Genomic DNA, 16,965 nt, shown 5'->3' with positions numbered 1-16,965 from the left:
ATATGTCTTATTGGTTGATTCCAATTATATAGGCGTATTGGTTTGTTGGTATATGACTTTTTTCTTTTGCCTTTTTTCTTTTGTTGATGGTGGTGTTGTGGCTTCTGAGTCAGAAAAAAAATTTGGTCGTCGATCGGGTTATTTTTACTTATGGAATCTTTTAATTTTTGAAGTTCCTGTGTTGTGTTTGTGTCTGATTCTGAGACTGCGTTTACTTTTTTTGAAAATCGTTTTCTGATAATTTGTTTTTGTTTTGTTATGATTGTCTTTTTTCGTGTTTGTCGTTTTGATTTTATATATCCTTTTGTTTGTCTGTGTGCTGTTATTACAAGGTCGTATCTTTCGTTTTTAATTAAACAATTATGTAATACGATTGTTTGTTTGTTACCTAGATTATCTCTTGACATAGGTTTAGGATGATGGATGCAAAATTTGGTTTAGAGTTTTTTAATTTCTTAAACTGTTAGTTCTTACGCGTTTTGTGTGGTTATCTTATCTTGGGGCATAGATTGTCGTGGTTTGACGGGTTGGAGAGAGAGTGGTATACCGATTCGTGAGAATGAATTTTTACTTTCTCGTGACTAGTTCTAATTTAAGATAGACTTACCTAATCTTACTTAGGGGTTGTGATTAGTGATCAAGGGTTGGAGAATAGTAAATCAATCCACAAAGTTCATGTATAATCAGAACGCAAGTAGATCGTTAGGTATATTTTATGACTTATTAAGTTGAAGTGTTTTAGCCTGGGTCATCTAAGAGGAAGGGGATCAAGTGAAGGATGAATAACCGAAGTTCGTCACAAGTTAACTTAATTAGAATGGTTAGTTTTTTCGAAAATTTCAATTAGTTCAGGGTCTTTCATAAGGGTTGGGTAGTGAATTGACGTTTGAGGTCGTTAGACACTTTTGAAAATGTGGGGGGGGAACAAAAATGTTCAGTTTGATGACCAGAAAAAAAGAAAATTAATTTAAGTGACTGTTTAAAGATCCAAGGAAAGCTTTGATGATCTGTTTTTTAAGTTGAGATACTTTTAAGAGAAAACAAGGATAAGCCTGATAACATTTAAGATAAAAGTTTAAGTGTGAAAAGCTTAAGATTGAAGTTCAGGATGATATTAGTTTTGTGTAATTTGCTGTTATTTTTTAGATGATGAAGCTGGGATGAAGAAATTATTTGATGGCTTATTAAAACTAAGAATAATTTTATTCAATAAAATATTTTATTAAAATGTTTTTTTAACTGCAGATTTTTGGAGGGAACAACTTGTGTTGTTTTTATCAGTCGTTATTGTATAAATAGTAAATTTAGCACCATTAAGGTTACTGAAGGATTTTTTCAAATCTTATGCCATTGAAAAAAAATTTAAATTTACTGCGGAACTGATCCTAAATACATAGGTTTGTTCTGGTTTCCGTCGTACTATCATGAAATCAACCGGTAGAATTCTTCCTAATCGTAGATCGTGCCTTGTCCTTGGTCTTCTCGTAATATCTGGTATTTCTCGTATTGTTTGGAAAATTGGTGGAGATCTACTTAGTCGGAGAGATATTTCTAATAAATTGTCTATTTCATGTAATATTTTCGCAGTTTTGCAATTGTCTAATTCTAATCTATTTTTTGTAAGTCTAAGTTAGTTAAGGTCTGTTCGAGACTTTTTGGTCGCACCAGATGAGTTATGTACGGTTTACTGTACTCATAGAGTAATTTCAGATAAGGTAAACCGTCTGCTCGTCACGCTATCTTTTTTTCGGATGGATAGATTCGTGCAACTTCTTAGTCTAATACCAATCTTAACCTTGCTCTTATATCTCCTAGTCTCAATAGATCTAGTGTATACTGGTTTATGCGAGTTAGTTTCCAGAAGGAGAACAACCCTATTCTAAGTTTAATTCAAATTGCTCTGGTGCTGAAACTACAAGTAGTTTCAGCACTTACAAATAAGTGTAACTGTTAGTTATGGAATATGATTGGTTAGTTAAGAATATTTTTTAGAATTAGAGAATTATATAGATAACCAATTATAAATTCTAGTTTTAGAACTGGTTCCAATATCGCAATTATTTAAGACACTTTGAAAACTGCATTCTAAGTTTTATCATTTTGTAAACTTAAGAGAACGGAATTCGTTAGTCCTTCTTTACACTCACCAAATGTGTCCAGTTGAAAATCAGGATACTCGCCCGGGATAACTTTGTACTTCCAATAATTCACATGACCTGAGAAAGAAATGTTCATTTTAATGAATACATGTCCGCTAGAAGGATAGTGTATTTGATACCGTTGCCCAATTTTGGAGCTATGAACCATCAGTTTCGGAGGAAGAGTGATTGTCCTAATTTCAACTACACCTGCTATACCCATATTGTCAACAGGGGTTGCAGTTATACTGGTTTTTCTTCCTGGAATTAGGCCTCGAATTGAACAGTTAGTTGAAAAAAAAGTTCGGGTAGTGTCGTTTGGAGAATTTTCTGGAGAAAGAGCGAAGTTTATCTGCTTTAAGTTGCCTACGACAGATGAAATGAATAATACGGAATAAAAATCGGAGGTTTCGTTTTCATCTAGCCGAGAGACTTGAATGTTCTCCAAAATTATACTAGCTGCAACTTTGATTTCGGTAACTGCTCCTTCTACTAATCCAGCTATCTTCACATATCTTCACATATAAATCTCCACATGTATACTGGTTTATGCGAGTTAGTTTCCAGAAGGAGAACAACCCTATTCTAAGTTTAATTCAAATTGCTCTGGTGCTGAAACTACAAGTAGTTTCAGCACTTACAAATAAGTGTAACTGTTAGTTATGGAATATGATTGGTTAGTTAAGAATATTTTTTAGAATTAGAGAATTATATAGATAACCAATTATAAATTCTAGTTTTAGAACTGGTTCCAATATCGCAATTATTTAAGACACTTTGAAAACTGCATTCTAAGTTTTATCATTTTGTAAACTTAAGAGAACGGAATTCGTTAGTCCTTCTTTACACTCACCAAATGTGTCCAGTTGAAAATCAGGATACTCGCCCGGGATAACTTTGTACTTCCAATAATTCACATGACCTGAGAAAGAAATGTTCATTTTAATGAATACATGTCCGCTAGAAGGATAGTGTATTTGATACCGTTGCCCAATTTTGGAGCTATGAACCATCAGTTTCGGAGGAAGAGTGATTGTCCTAATTTCAACTACACCTGCTATACCCATATTGTCAACAGGGGTTGCAGTTATACTGGTTTTTCTTCCTGGAATTAGGCCTCGAATTGAACAGTTAGTTGAAAAAAAAGTTCGGGTAGTGTCGTTTGGAGAATTTTCTGGAGAAAGAGCGAAGTTTATCTGCTTTAAGTTGCCTACGACAGATGAAATGAATAATACGGAATAAAAATCGGAGGTTTCGTTTTCATCTAGCCGAGAGACTTGAATGTTCTCCAAAATTATACTAGCTGCAACTTTGATTTCGGTAACTGCTCCTTCTACTAATCCAGCTATCTTCACATATAAAACGTGACCCTGTCTTTCATTTCCGACAAATATTTCCAATTTTGTTTTGTCTTCTAAACTCTCGGCAAAAACTTCAGTAAGATTATCTTCGTTGAGCCAATATACCACTTTTGTCCAAATGCGCGGCAGCTCTAATTCCACTAAAACGAATCCGTTTTTAGTTGTTTTCTGACTCAGCTGCCTAATTTCAACCGGAGGTGTGGTGATATTTTTTGAAACAGCCTCGCGTTTTGATTCGTAAAATACTTGAGCTTCAATTTTAAATTCTCTGTTCGGGTTTAGTCGTTCGAACCTAATTCGTTCACGAACTGCGTGGGGACATTTTTTAGAAACTGTTTGGTTTTGAGGCGTGATTGAAAAAATGACATAATCGCAATTTCCACTCAAATTGAACCAAAATTCAACAGAGTTGGAATCGACTACAAACTCAGTTAAGTCGAATTGCTTGAAATAACTTGTTACAACATCAAAGTAAACAGAATCTCCATATGTTTTGACAGATTTGTTGTTGATAAAAGGTATCATCATAGCAGAATATCTAGTTCCAGGGCTCAAGGGGTTAATGAAAATGCTTGCAGTGTCAGGGTAAAAAACGGCGACTGGTGAATTAATTCCAGGAGCGATTCGAAGTTCAATTGAGGCTTCAGAGGGTTCCACAGTCCAGCTGATTGTCAGGTTGGATTCGCGCAGGACGTGATTATGTGTCAAAATTTTGGGATCATGGAATGACTCTAAAAGTAATAATTAATCTGACAAAAAGCCTTGTTTTCGAACATCCTTTGTTATTTGATTGTTTTTGAAAGCCAGATATTATGAAAATTTTTGAATAAACATTTGCGCTCTAACAACAATCAGTTAGCGTTTTTGAATTTCGTTGGCAAATAGAGCGTGCCATATAAAAGACCAAAAGGGGAACATTTGCCTGTTCATGGTGTCGATTTCTTGAGAACGGTGGCGCTCTCCAACAACCCCCACCCTTTAGTTGCCCTGAACAAACCTTGTTTTTTGAAAGCGTCTTTCAAGAAACTGAATATTTTTACAAAAATGTTTAAAACTAACTGCCAATTATTTTCACTTCGCAAATGAAGACGATGGAATTTCCTTCTGCATTGTCGGTGATAATATCATCCTGAAACTCAACTTCCAATTGTAAAATATCCACCGGTAGAACTGAACTTATGTTCGAGCTTGCACAGTCGACGATGACCCATTGACCCCTGTTAGCTGAGGTCACAAGGTCACAAGAAGCCCGGTCACAGGCTTGTCCGTTGGTTCCGTTTTGACACGGTATCGCCGTCAGTGACTTCAGATTGGCAACTTAAATCAATTGTAAAATTTTTTTATATAAAATTGATCGTTTTTTTAATGAGGCAATTTATCAGATTGTGAAAATGCTTGCAGGCTGTTTAAACTAAGATTTGAGCATGTTTTATTTTGCCAATATCTATTAATTTCTTCAATCTAAATTTTAGCGAGTTTTTCCAAGTATCAAAGGTCTAACTGATTATTGTCGAATAGACAAAATATAGCCATCAAAATTTTCCATGACCAAATGAAACATGGAATCAAATCTCACTTGATTCATGGTTGGCGAACAGAATATGAATCTGTGACACAAAATTTCTTTCATTGAAATGAATATTCAGAACGGTCCGATTGCTCTGGCTGGGCTCCAATTTCACACAATTGTTAATATCCGTGCTTCCATGTCCGTCCCAAAGTTTGTCAAAATATTCATCCATATCAGCAGTCCCGGAAATGGTGATTCCAGGACTTTGGATTTCACCAATTGGAAGCATCGTTTTTCCAAAACTCCCAACTGAACAAAATTCGTATTTAACTCTGATTTTCTTGTCAAAAACTCAGGTATTTGAAATTTGATTGCGATAGTGTCAACAATAAATAATGTCATCTAGTCATTTAATTTTGAAGCTAGAAAACGATCTTTTTCAGTATCTTTTAAGAAACCTGGCCTAATTTTTTTTTCAAAAAATTCAAGTTCGAAATTTAACCTTTTGATCCGATAAACTCCATTTCACAGATTGCCAAGGTGACGTCATCGACATTTGAAGTCATGATGCGCACATTGGTGCCAATCAGTTGGCATTCGAGGTAGTTCCATCCCGCTTCCCCTTCCAGAACTGGCAGAAGGTCAAGTGACTAGCTTCCACTTACTTGCACTCAAGTGATTTTACTTTTAACTCAGGTAGCACAAAAACGAACAAAGAGGATTGGTGATGAACGATTCGAAAAAAAATGCAAAATAAACTTTTCTGAAGAATTTTTTCTTTGTTTTTCAGTCTTAGTCTTACCGTGTTGTATGATCACCGTATTTTGAATGTATTTACTTGCTTCCATGCAAATTAAGGTAACATAAAAAAGTACAAAGAGGATTAGTGATAAACCACTTCGAAAAAATCAACTGAAAAAATCCCAGGTCGAGACTCCGTATTTCTGTAAGTTTCTTCCTCATGTATTGATCAAATTGGTTGCGCTAGTTATTTTAAATCAACCAAAAATCCATAGCCAATCAGGACTTATATTTCAAATTGAAACCGAGTGGAATAAAAACCTAAAATTGAACTATCTAAAAACAAAAAAATCGCTCAAAGTCGCGACTAGGAATCTCTTGCTAATTTACAAATATATTTTTTAATGTTTTCGTTCAAAAATCGAAATAATAAAAAATGTCTGCTCTTTTGAAAATCGCTATCTGAATGATGCATTGAACAACGGTGTTTCGAGGAGAGTTGCTTACAGCAAACCATGAGGTTCCAGGGTATATCGTTAACGCTTTGAGATGACAAAAATAATGTAAAATTGGTGATCTTAATACTCTTTTGGCGAACTAAGAACTTGACATACAAAGTTTTCCCTTGGAAATTGGATGCAGTATGGTGAGGCTAAAGATGGGCACGTACTATTAAGAATGTTTTGTCAATTAGGTAAGTAGAAGAGTAAAAGATGAACAATCGAGTCCAAAATTAGTTTGAATCATGAAGAATTAAACCCTCTTGTGTCCAAAAACACAAGTGAAGTAATTTTGGTCTATCATCTCCCAAATGGGAAATCACAAAAGCTATCACTATGAACCTCACAGGGTGGATACTAGGGATGAATTGACACGGGCATGAAGAAGCCAGATCCCATGGCGTAGGTGATAACAGTTCCAGGAAGTGCAAATTGCCCTAATAAAACTCAATATTTAGCGGTGGGAAAGGGGCCAAAGTTTAGTACGTTACAAAAGTAGTTTGCGAAAACTTAAATTTGGAACCCCAGATACCTATTTCTTGTGCTATGCCTTAAGTGAATAGTCCCCGACACGACGGGGAGCCGAAATTTTCAGTTACGACAGGTTGTGACAAGATACATTATGAATTATAAATTGAAATAAGTTCGGTGGTTGGACCGGAAGCAGATAGCGTTTGTGAAAAACGCCCTTTTGATGTTATGGCTGCAAAAGACACTATATATTAATCCCAAAAAAGATTACGCCTGAAATAAAACCTTCCGGCGGCTCCTTCTGGCGTTAATAGCCCTTTTCCAGGAAAGATTTAATGGACTTAATGAATCGGTTGGAAGGTTGAATCGCCATGGGACTTTTTAACCCGAAAAAGTGGATATTGACCCTTGGGGACCCCAGAAGTGACCTCTAAACGATCTTTTGGTGTTTTAGGCCAACATCGTTCGAAATGTTCCAGGATTATCAAAAGGAAAGTGGCCTGTTCACTAGCCCTAACCTTTGCAAGTGGGAGTTGGTCCACTTACTTATAATGGGGAGGAACTTTATACACTGGGAAATGGAGCAAAAGCTAAAAGGGTATTAATTAGGAGATATTTTTTGGCATGATTGGACCTCTTAATTGCAAAGACCTTGCCCTTGATAGATAAAAGGTCGGGATACGAAGTAGTTACTTATAAAAAGGACCTCCCCTTATCCCCAGGAGATTATATAGCAGACGGGATTTTTGAATATAATGCTTGGGAAGTTACCCAATTAATCATAATTTGGTTTTGAGGTGACACATACTTGCTAATTTAATTGAACTGTTGCCAAATCGATTGTTAAAAGTGAACTAACGAGGCGGCTGACGAATGAAACTAAACGCGGGCTTCGTTATCGAGGTATATAATTTTAGCTCTCTCCTTAAGAGCCTTTTAAAATACTTTTTTTAATCATCGCCTATTGAAGAAGAATTACCAAGTTGTGCCCTCGATTTACTGGACTGCTAGAAAACGCAGAAGATTATAATGTAGTGTAAATCCGCTCCAATTCCTATAAGTGTAAATATAGACCAAAACACTGAAACTTTTTTTATATAGACGAAAACACTTTAGTTAAAGTTATAAGAATTCTTAGTAGTTTTGAGAAGTTGGGAGCAAGTCACTTAACCTTGTCCTAGCGGGGAGCTAGAATCAATTCTGTCGTCGCACAACTGGCATCCGGTCTCGTTACAGATCCGAACATCCAGATGACGAGAATTCAGTGAAGCTGGAAAGCATTCCCTTCATAGTACGGTTTCGATGAAATGTAAAAGTGTTGAAGCATTTGCAATTTTGTGGGCTTTAAAGCCGTATGTCTCGCTCAAGATTTTTTCGAAGCTTCCGAAACCCCTCATTATCTTTTTGCATTCATTTTTGGAAGACGTGTGTTCAAGTTTTGCTAAAATGCATACTTGGTGGCACTTAATGGCAAATTTATTGGTTTCACCTAAATTTGAAAATCAAAAAAATGTCCCAATGTTCGCTGATTTGAAGTGTTTTCACTGTTTCAGGATAGCTATAAAAAAGTTTTTACTATTGGTTCAAGAATTTAGTCGTTTCTCTTTTTATAATACCTATCTCAAAATGTTGATTCGAAAAATACGTATATGGGCAATAAAAAACTTAAGACGATAAGGTAACTTCTCGGTTAATTTAACAGAAGAGCAAAAAATGCTATTTTGTGCGCTCAAAGTTGTTATAATGCTGACAAAATTTTTAAAATTCATAGTACAATTTTATGCTATTTTAACAATATGAGTTTTTCAAACCTGCGTTGGCCCCGTAAGCGTTGTAAATACCGATTGAATCGACGTAAATACGGTGTTCTAAGTCTATTTTTAGTCCAAACTCATCTTCAGTAGCTTCTCTTTCATTTTCAAACGGTTGTATTTCTCCTTTTTGAAAGGTCACGCAGTGCAATTCTGAACCCCTGCCTGTGTCGTCGTCATTCCGTTGATACACATGTTGATCAAACAAGACAGTAACATCGCCAACTAGAGAACACAAAATGTGAACTAAATTCTTGTATCAGGCAAAGTCTTCTTTTTCATGTGTGATGCAGTTTTTTGCAGAAAAAGAATTGAGTTCAACAAATTTTTGAGTTTAATTGTTTCTTCAAACAACCAAACTCTCGCTACCCATGCCCAAGATGTTAAAATTTTACCTCAAATAACAAAAATTTTGAATCAAGCAGATCGTTTCGATTCGGTTTGTAATGGTTGCAAAGCCGGATTATTTCTCCTTCTACTTCAAAAAATTTAAAATTTTTCGCAAACTAATTATTTCAAATTGACAGTTTTCAAGTCATATAAATTCAGAGAGAGTCTGATATAAATTTTGGGCTGGAACTAAACTATTAGTTATCTAGAAAACCCATTTCCCGAAAAAGCTTGCGTTTGTGTGAATTTTTGTCACTGGAATCCACAACAAAAAAATTTTAACATAATTTTGTGTAGGCAACATTTGTCAATGAATTCATTACAGCTACAGCAAACACAGAAGCTCGTAAAAATATGTCAATGGAATCCAAACGCAACCAAGCACAATTCTGTGCTCTGCTGAAAAACCGAGTTTGGCTGCGTAATGACTGCGCTCGTCAATACAACGTTTAAATATTGCGAAATTAGTTGTGAAAGGGACCACTCACCAATCAAATTGAAGTTTCCAAGAACAGTTTTAGGTCCATGATCGAAATCAATTCTTTGATACCCTGTCAAAATAAACTCGCATGAGTAAAATTACACATTTGTATCAAACCTTACTTAACCCTCAATGACTAAAAGTTGTTTGGGGTTACAAGTTTGTTCAGGTACACAGAGTCAAAAGATTGTTCCTGCTTTTGACCTAGAATCCGAAAAGCACTTCTGGTTCCTGTTTCGGTTTAGCCTCCAAGTTTTTAATCATGCTTAGGAAGTGCTGATTTAAATTAACCGGATGAGAATTTTAAACGCGCTTTTCTCATTTTGGGCAAATTTTAGACAAAAACTGATGAGCTCAAAAGTATTTGCAGTTTCAACACACTTATCGTGGTTCAATTTGTTTTGCGAATTCTGAAAGAGTTTATACCAAAACGCGTATCTTCTGTTGCCCAAAAATTTTCAAAACTATTATAATTTCCGAAATTTTGTATCAAGGAAATTATATTTTGGTTCGAATGTCAAAAATGTCACTTTTACCACATACAACAATTTCAAAAATTTCAAAAATTTTAAAAAGTTTCTGTTCTCATAACGTTTTTCTAAGAATAATCCTGTTTGAATGAAATGCGTGTTAAGTTTCAAGTTTTGTTTGTTTTGTTCGGTTAGCTTAAATCGGCACCGAATCAGCACTACGACTTTGTTATGATTAAGCACTACCGAATCAGCACTACGACTTTGTTATGATTTATAAAATTCTGCTACTCAGACTAGCTTGTAATTGCAGTACCCTTATTCAATGAGTTTTTTTTCAACAATTTTTTCCTTTTTCAAAGTTTCATAAATTATGCTTTCTAGTTTTAAATTGTCAATTCGACAACATTTACAAAAAGTGAATGTTACTGGAAGGCTCAATTTTTTGAGCCGCGTTGATTAATTTAGAGAAATGACTAACTAACCTTTTGTCAATGGAAAAATCTCTTGTAATCAAAATCTTTAGAAGACTCTGTATAGGTATAATAGATATTTATGAGCTGATTAGTTAACAAATTTGAGGCGTAAAACCATCCACTACCAGGTGAAAGTTTTTGGAATCTGTGGAACACAATCCATATTTTCTAAGAAATCATTTGAAAATTTAAAATGATTCAGATCAAAAGGAATGATAAACAGAAACATACTTTTTCAAGAGACCATGGTACTGTGATAATCATTAGATGAAGGTTGTCAAAATTTTCAGAAAACTTTCAATCCCAGATATTTTAAGTATGAAAACTGCTAGAGAAAATCACTTATTCATACGGACAGACATATATAATAACAAGACTGCTCGTATCAGAGCGAAACCCTGAATGTTCCGACTGCCTTTTAAGGTATATGGAGCATTAATAACAAAAAAAGTTATATGTATTAAAAAATAAACTGATTTTTTTAAAATCTCAGATTTGTTGTGAAAACACCCCCACTCGTCGTATAAAGTTCAAAGTGATAGATTTTGCTCCTAGCAACAAATCAATTATGGCTAATAAGATTCTTTCTACCAGTTTGGAACGATTTCTTAAGTGGATTACATATCATCGTATTAATTGTCCTAAATTTGCCAAAATTGCAATCCTTAAACCCCCATAAATTTACAAAAAATGATCACAGGTAAAATATCTTTTCAAATTTAAGCTCAAGACAACAATACCTTTTGAATGAAAAAAAATCCCGTCCAAAATGGCCAGTTAAAAAGTCGAAATTTGTCAGAAAAAAAACCCACCCGAGCACAAAAGTTCCGTTACTTTCGTCGGAACAAAAAGTGAGAATGATCTTTGTCGGAGAAAGTTCTAGAATTGGAGTTAGTTTCTCTTCAAAAAAACTTCAAGCTTTCATGTTGAGACAAGCATGGGGTGTAGCCGACTCTCATTGAAAATTGGGTTATTTTATGTTGGAAGAAGAAGCGGATGGTTTGTTCATTTATAGTATCTCAACGTCAACTTTTAGTAGATTTTTTTAACGGAAGTTTACAGCAGAGCAGATTGCACACCAGAGAATGAAAGATGGGTTCATTCTCTAGTTTGCTAATTATAAAAAACTACCTGTTGAGTTTTCTTTTTTTTCGCTCTGCAAAATGTAATCAAAATTTACGGTGGGTAAATGGTATTTTTATTCAACGATGTTTTGAATCATGAAGCATCTAAAATTCATGAATTTAGAACGAACTTGGGTAATAGCTTCTTCCCATTTTTTGTTTTTGCATTTTAATTTATTTCATTATAAATCTGTATGCTTTTTATTGTCTTCTCGGTATAGCTTACGCAAAAAATTAGAGTGCAGTTTTTTTTAGGGTGTGCTTGTTTTTGTTTTTAGAGGTGTGGGCAGTCAATAAGCAGAATGGTCTAAAAGCAGAAAACTTGAAAAATATCAAGTTATATAAGCTAATCGGTAAGTTGATTTTCAGAAATGTCAAAAATACCAAAGCAACGAACATTTTATGCATAACTTAGGTAATTGAATGAAAATTTAAAAGAAAATTTTAATAAATAAACAATAAAATTATTCAATTCTTATTCAATAAATTGTTTTTCCGACTTTCTATTTAAAAGTAACGGAATATTTGTGCTCGGGCTGGGTTTTTTTCTTCAGACAAATTTCGACTTTTTAACTAGCCATTTTTGACGGAATTGTTTTTATATCATTCAAAAGGTATTGTTGTCTTGAGCTTAAATTTGAAATTTTTTTTTACCTGTGATCCTTTTTCGTAAAGTTATGGGGGTTCAAAGGTTGCCAATTTGGCCAATTTGGGACAATTAACGGGCAATAAATTTCGTGCTAATATCGCGTAAGAGGAGATTTAATCCCTCTTACAAAATCGTCCCAAATTGGTTGAAAGAAGCCTTTTTGCCATAATTGATTTGTTACAAGGAGCGAAATTTATCTTTTTGTAGTTTAAATAGCGTGTGGGGGGATGATTTTCATAAAAATTTCAAGTTTTAGAAAAAAAAAGTTTTTCGTTATATTTTTTTACATTTAATTTTTTTAAATGTTATTACTGCTCCATAGACCATTATTATCTTCTCGGTTTAGCCTACGCAAAAATTGAAGCCCATGCAGTGGGAACATTCAGGGCTTCGGCCTGATACGAGAAGTCTTGTTTAATTTATGCATTTTCGTGGTATTTTTTGACGATTCTAATAATTGTCTTATCAATTAGCCCGTATAAACCAACATAAGTCAATATTTTTTGCTTTTCTGCTCTTGGACCCATTCTGCACTAGGACGATTCTGCTTATTGCTCCGCATTTGTTTTTAGAGTGTGTTTGTTCAAATTTAAATAACTTGTACAAACATATAAATGGGCTTTTTTACTTTTACCAATCGTTTTTAACCTTCAGCCATCAACAGCCAATTTTACATGCTAAGCATACATATGTTGATTTTAGAGGTCACGAACTAAACGGTTACGAAGCAAAAAGTAGACAAATATTAAAAAAAAACACGTCGGTAGCTTACCAGAATTGAGAAAAAAATATATTTCGCACGTTTGGTTTCATCTCTCGATTCTGATTGGCTGACGGGCGCTTTACGTCTACGTTTTGACCGCACTCCAAACTAACCTGTGCAGTAGTGTCCGTTGCCGTGTAGATGTTCAAAGCACTCGCATTGTACCTTTTCATCGTCAATATGATCAAAATGGCCGCTATCGAAGATGCAGTTGGCCAGTTCGTGGCAAATATTCTTTTTATCGTCGTCGCAAAGATCTGTGATTATAGCTCAAAGTTATTAATTTTACAATTTATACTTTTGAATAAGAAAGAGTAAAAAACGCAGTTGCCACCCATTAAAAATCTTTGATTTCTTTTAATCTCTTTTTCCTCTGCGTATGAAAAATGCAAGCAATAAGAAAACCAGGCATTGCTGTTCATAAGCACCACAGAATAGTGTAGCCACGGTATATTGGCAAAAAAATTAAACAAAATATTGATTTTCATCATCTATTTAAAATTAAAAGAGATTTGTAGATGTTTTTAATCGATTATTTTCAGTATTTAAAACTACAATTATTAACCATTATCATCAATTAAAAGCCATTTTTGCTTTCAAATAACCGATTTTTTTTCTGCATAGAATCCATAAAAATCGATTATTTTTGCAAATGTGAAATAATTTCTCTTCATTTTGCAGTTTTCTGCAAAAATAAAACCCAATCATTCATCCCCGCGTTCACCCCCGCCCTCTCCAATGTTTGGCGTCTGCCCCTACTTTCACACCCCTCACACCACCTGTCGACCCAAAGGGTCCCCCCTTTGTTTTTTTGAGATATCTATTTTTGGCTGACGGACCCTAAAATTTTTCTAAAGGCGCCTTCGGCGCCAATATATACTAACTTTGAAGGGGGAGCGCTCGCCAAAAAAATCGGCCGAGAAAGCTTGTTTTTTTTTCAAAATTTTGCCTGAGGCGCACAAAATTTGGCCAAAACAAGATTTTTTTAGTGTTTTGAGAGAGCTCGGAAAATCAATTTGATCGACCTATAAAAAGGTCGACAAAATTGTCGACATTTTTTGAAATGCCGCCCCCCCCCCCCCCCCCCCCCCCCTCGAGAAAACCTAGATCCGCCCCTGATTATAATTGATTATTCTATATTTCAATAATATAACAAAAAAGATGATTGTAATTAAATTAAGTTTGTTGTAATCGATTATTTTTGATTTTTGTGGAGATTGAAATTAACAAAAAAATAACGACTGTTATGCATGAAATTCCGTTGCGGGTAGTCAGTCTGTGTAAAACTCTAAATGCTTGTAATGAATTAATATTAAATTTTAATTCAAACAAAAGAGACATAAAATTAAATCACTATGTTCCTTTATAGTGGATAATAATATATTTTAATGGATTATAATTTTTTAAAACAAGACACTTGACTTTCCAAAATCTTACAGAAAAGATTGAAAAATTGCCCGTTGAGGCCTTCAACTTGAGATTTACCTTCGGCTTTAAAAAACGGGTAAGAATGGATATTCAATAGTGTTTTGCAAAATAGGCTCTTTTTCTCTTTTTCCTCCCCCCCCCCCCCCCCCCCCCCACCTGCAAATTAGTGAAATTTTGTTGATGTTATCCGAATGTTACAAAAATTGTCATGCGATTTAATTACGCTATGACAAATATATTTGGTATTCATGTTAACCTTGTAAAACCCTTCGTTACACCATAAAATGGTTGCTTATGTGAGGTGGGGGAAAGGAAAAAGAGCCGCAAAATATAAGTAACAATGAGTCAATTTAGATATTGAGTAGACTGTGATTAAAGCAAAAAAAAAACCTCATTTTTGCAAAAAACATGGAACATGTTTTTTTCAGCAATAATTTTTATAATTTTGAACTTATATATTTAAAAACTGTCGTCAGAACACTTAGTTGAAAAATGACTGAATAAAAACGCATAAATGTTTTTCGAAAAATGAAACAGTAAGAATTTCAAATTAAAAAGAATGAAGAAGCGTCATTTTGAATAAAACTTCTTGTAAAAAAGACTTAATCAGAATCCATTTTTTGAATAAAAATTTTGGCAGCTTCTCAAAAAGTTACAATAATTTTTTCAATGCTTCTGATCGAAATCTGATGACTTTTGCTACATTTTGTTTATGTGAAACTATGGTGTTTCAAAAATTGGGGCAGATGTTTTATTCAAATAGCAAGCTATATTTTGAACTATTTCGTCATGCGTTTAAAAATTAGCGAATCATTTCGAGTCTGAAATGAAATCAAACTTAACCAAAACAAACTCAATCGTCCTAATAACGTATTGCTGGACATTACAGAGTATCGTTTTATACATACTTGAAATCATATGAAGGTGGGAAGAATTTCAACACAAAACAACAAAAGTTCAAGTTTTTCGAAATCACCAGTTTTTGCCAAGCTGCAAAAACGTAGCATATTTTTTTAAAAACAGAAGAATTCTTTGCTGCCTTTGCTGATAAAATCAGTTTTAGTTGTGTTACGATGAGTTATTAAAATCATGTTGGTTTCTGAATCATCTAAAAGTGATTATTGTTCCGACTTTCGATACGAAAGTAACGGAATATTTGTGCTCGGGGTGGTTTTTTTTTCTTCAGACAAATTTCGACTTTGTAACTAGCCCTTTTTGACGGCATTTTTTAAATATCATTCGAAAGGTTTTGTTGTCTTGAGCTCAAATTTGAAAAGATATCTCACCTGTGTTATTACTGCTCCATAAACCTTAAAAGGCAGTCGGAACATTCAGGGCTTCACCCTGATACGAGCCTTCTTGTTTCAGTTGTGATTAATATAGTGCGCTCAAATAACACTCAGTTATCCAGGCGTTAAAGTTTTAGGAATTTTTCTGTTTTTTGGAAAAGCAAAAACTTCTGAAACTTCCAAAAAACGAGAAAAAAACTTGCTTTTTCCCAAACGCTTTTTTTTCGAAAAATTTTCTTTAAATCCGATTCTCGTCTAGCTACGTATGATTAGTCTTAAATAGCTGGCCGCAAATCACCTTCGAACATTTTTTTTGAGCTCCCAAAATTTTTATATTTTAATGAGTTTTTAAGCTCAGGTCATCAATAACTTTCAGTTAATTAAGAAACTCCATTCAATGACTAATAATAATTTTTAAAAATGTCTAAAAAAAATCAACACACCCAGCTGAAACAATCCATGATTTTTTGAAAGTCAGTAAAATACACTTCGGGAGCAAGTCAATCAATCAATCAATAACTAAAAACAAATTTCAGATATTTTTTTTTCTTTTTGTTCGGAAAGTGTAATATATTTAAGAGGACTGACAACAAATCTTTTTAATGAGACTAAGTATGTAGCCTCAATTAGTTAGGCAAGAAATTATTCATTGATTCAACACCGTGTTCAACAATGAATGCAAAAAACGCTTTGAAATTGGTTTGCGTAAAGAATTAGTTATTAAAGGAAGCAATGTTAAGTATACGGATATTTATTTCAGTCCAACACTCCTTTCATAAAGTTTAGTACGATTGAGTTCGCCTTTTTGAATCAAAACTTATCTTTTTAATTTTTGTTTTTTCAAAATAACCCTGATTGATCTGACTGCTCATTCATTGGTCTCGCGAATATTTTATGGTAATTTAAATATTGGCAATGATTATTGGCTGATACTAATTTAGTATGACAATTTGAGTCATGTATGACGTCATTGAAATCAATTAGCTGCCTCAATTCAGTTTGCAACGATTTGATAGCGCGGAATAAATCTCTACGTGTAAAGTATAAAAGGACCAGTTTTTACAGACTCGTGGCAATTCACTATATTTGTAAGCACACACGGCTGCGCCCTTGCAGATCAAAAGATCGGTCCGCTGAGGGACCAAAATTTTATAAAATTAGTTTGAATTAGAAAAAAAAACACCGAGCATGTTTATTCCGTACTTTCTTGAAAATTCGGCCCAGTAAGTGTGACTACATTGTTTTTGTAATTGTTTTAAATGAAAAAGACTTTTATTCGATGCTAGATGCGTTACCATGAAAGAAACACATTACCATTTTGACAATTTGGGTTGCAGTTGAGAAATTTGCGCTGATTAACTTA

General features: G+C 34.2%; 1 protein-coding gene and 1 long non-coding RNA gene across 2 annotated transcripts; both read right to left on the bottom strand.

Annotated features, from left to right (window-relative positions):
• Nucleotides 1-3,051: 3,051 nt before the first annotated feature.
• On the bottom strand, nucleotides 3,052-5,630 carry LOC134844713 (uncharacterized). Its single transcript, XM_063861526.1, has 5 exons — nucleotides 5,512-5,630; nucleotides 5,076-5,318; nucleotides 4,559-4,816; nucleotides 3,416-4,230; nucleotides 3,052-3,060 (listed from the first exon to the last, which is right to left on the bottom strand). The coding sequence occupies exons 1-5, from the start codon at nucleotides 5,573-5,575 to the stop codon at nucleotides 3,052-3,054; spliced, it is 1,389 nt and encodes a 462-aa protein (XP_063717596.1). The 5' UTR covers nucleotides 5,576-5,630.
• Nucleotides 5,631-8,669: 3,039 nt separating this feature from the next.
• Nucleotides 8,670-13,104, bottom strand: LOC134843545 (uncharacterized). Its single transcript, XR_010162600.1, has 3 exons — nucleotides 12,999-13,104; nucleotides 9,411-9,473; nucleotides 8,670-8,757 (listed from the first exon to the last, which is right to left on the bottom strand). It is a non-coding gene; the product is annotated as an uncharacterized LOC134843545 (long non-coding RNA).
• Between the last annotated feature and the right edge of the window lie 3,861 nt (nucleotides 13,105-16,965).

Source organism: Symsagittifera roscoffensis, chromosome 4 (assembly GCF_963678635.1).
Source record: "Symsagittifera roscoffensis chromosome 4, txSymRosc1.1, whole genome shotgun sequence".
In the NCBI taxonomy this organism is placed as follows: Eukaryota; Metazoa; Xenacoelomorpha; order Acoela; family Convolutidae; genus Symsagittifera; species Symsagittifera roscoffensis.
Note: the sequence above shows the minus strand (reverse complement) of the source record. Positions and strands in the feature narration are given on the sequence as shown.

Coding starts and splice junctions, on each gene's coding strand:
- LOC134844713 (XM_063861526.1), bottom strand. CDS start 5,575: ATGACTTCAAATGTCGATGACGTCACCTTGGCAATCTGTGAAATGGAG. Junction 5,319..5,511: donor GGAGTTTATCGGATCAAAAG/GTTAAATTTCGA, acceptor AATTTTGTTCAG/TTGGGAGTTTTGGAAAAACG. Junction 4,817..5,075: donor GTTCGCCAACCATGAATCAA/GTGAGATTTGAT, acceptor AATTGATTTAAG/TTGCCAATCTGAAGTCACTG.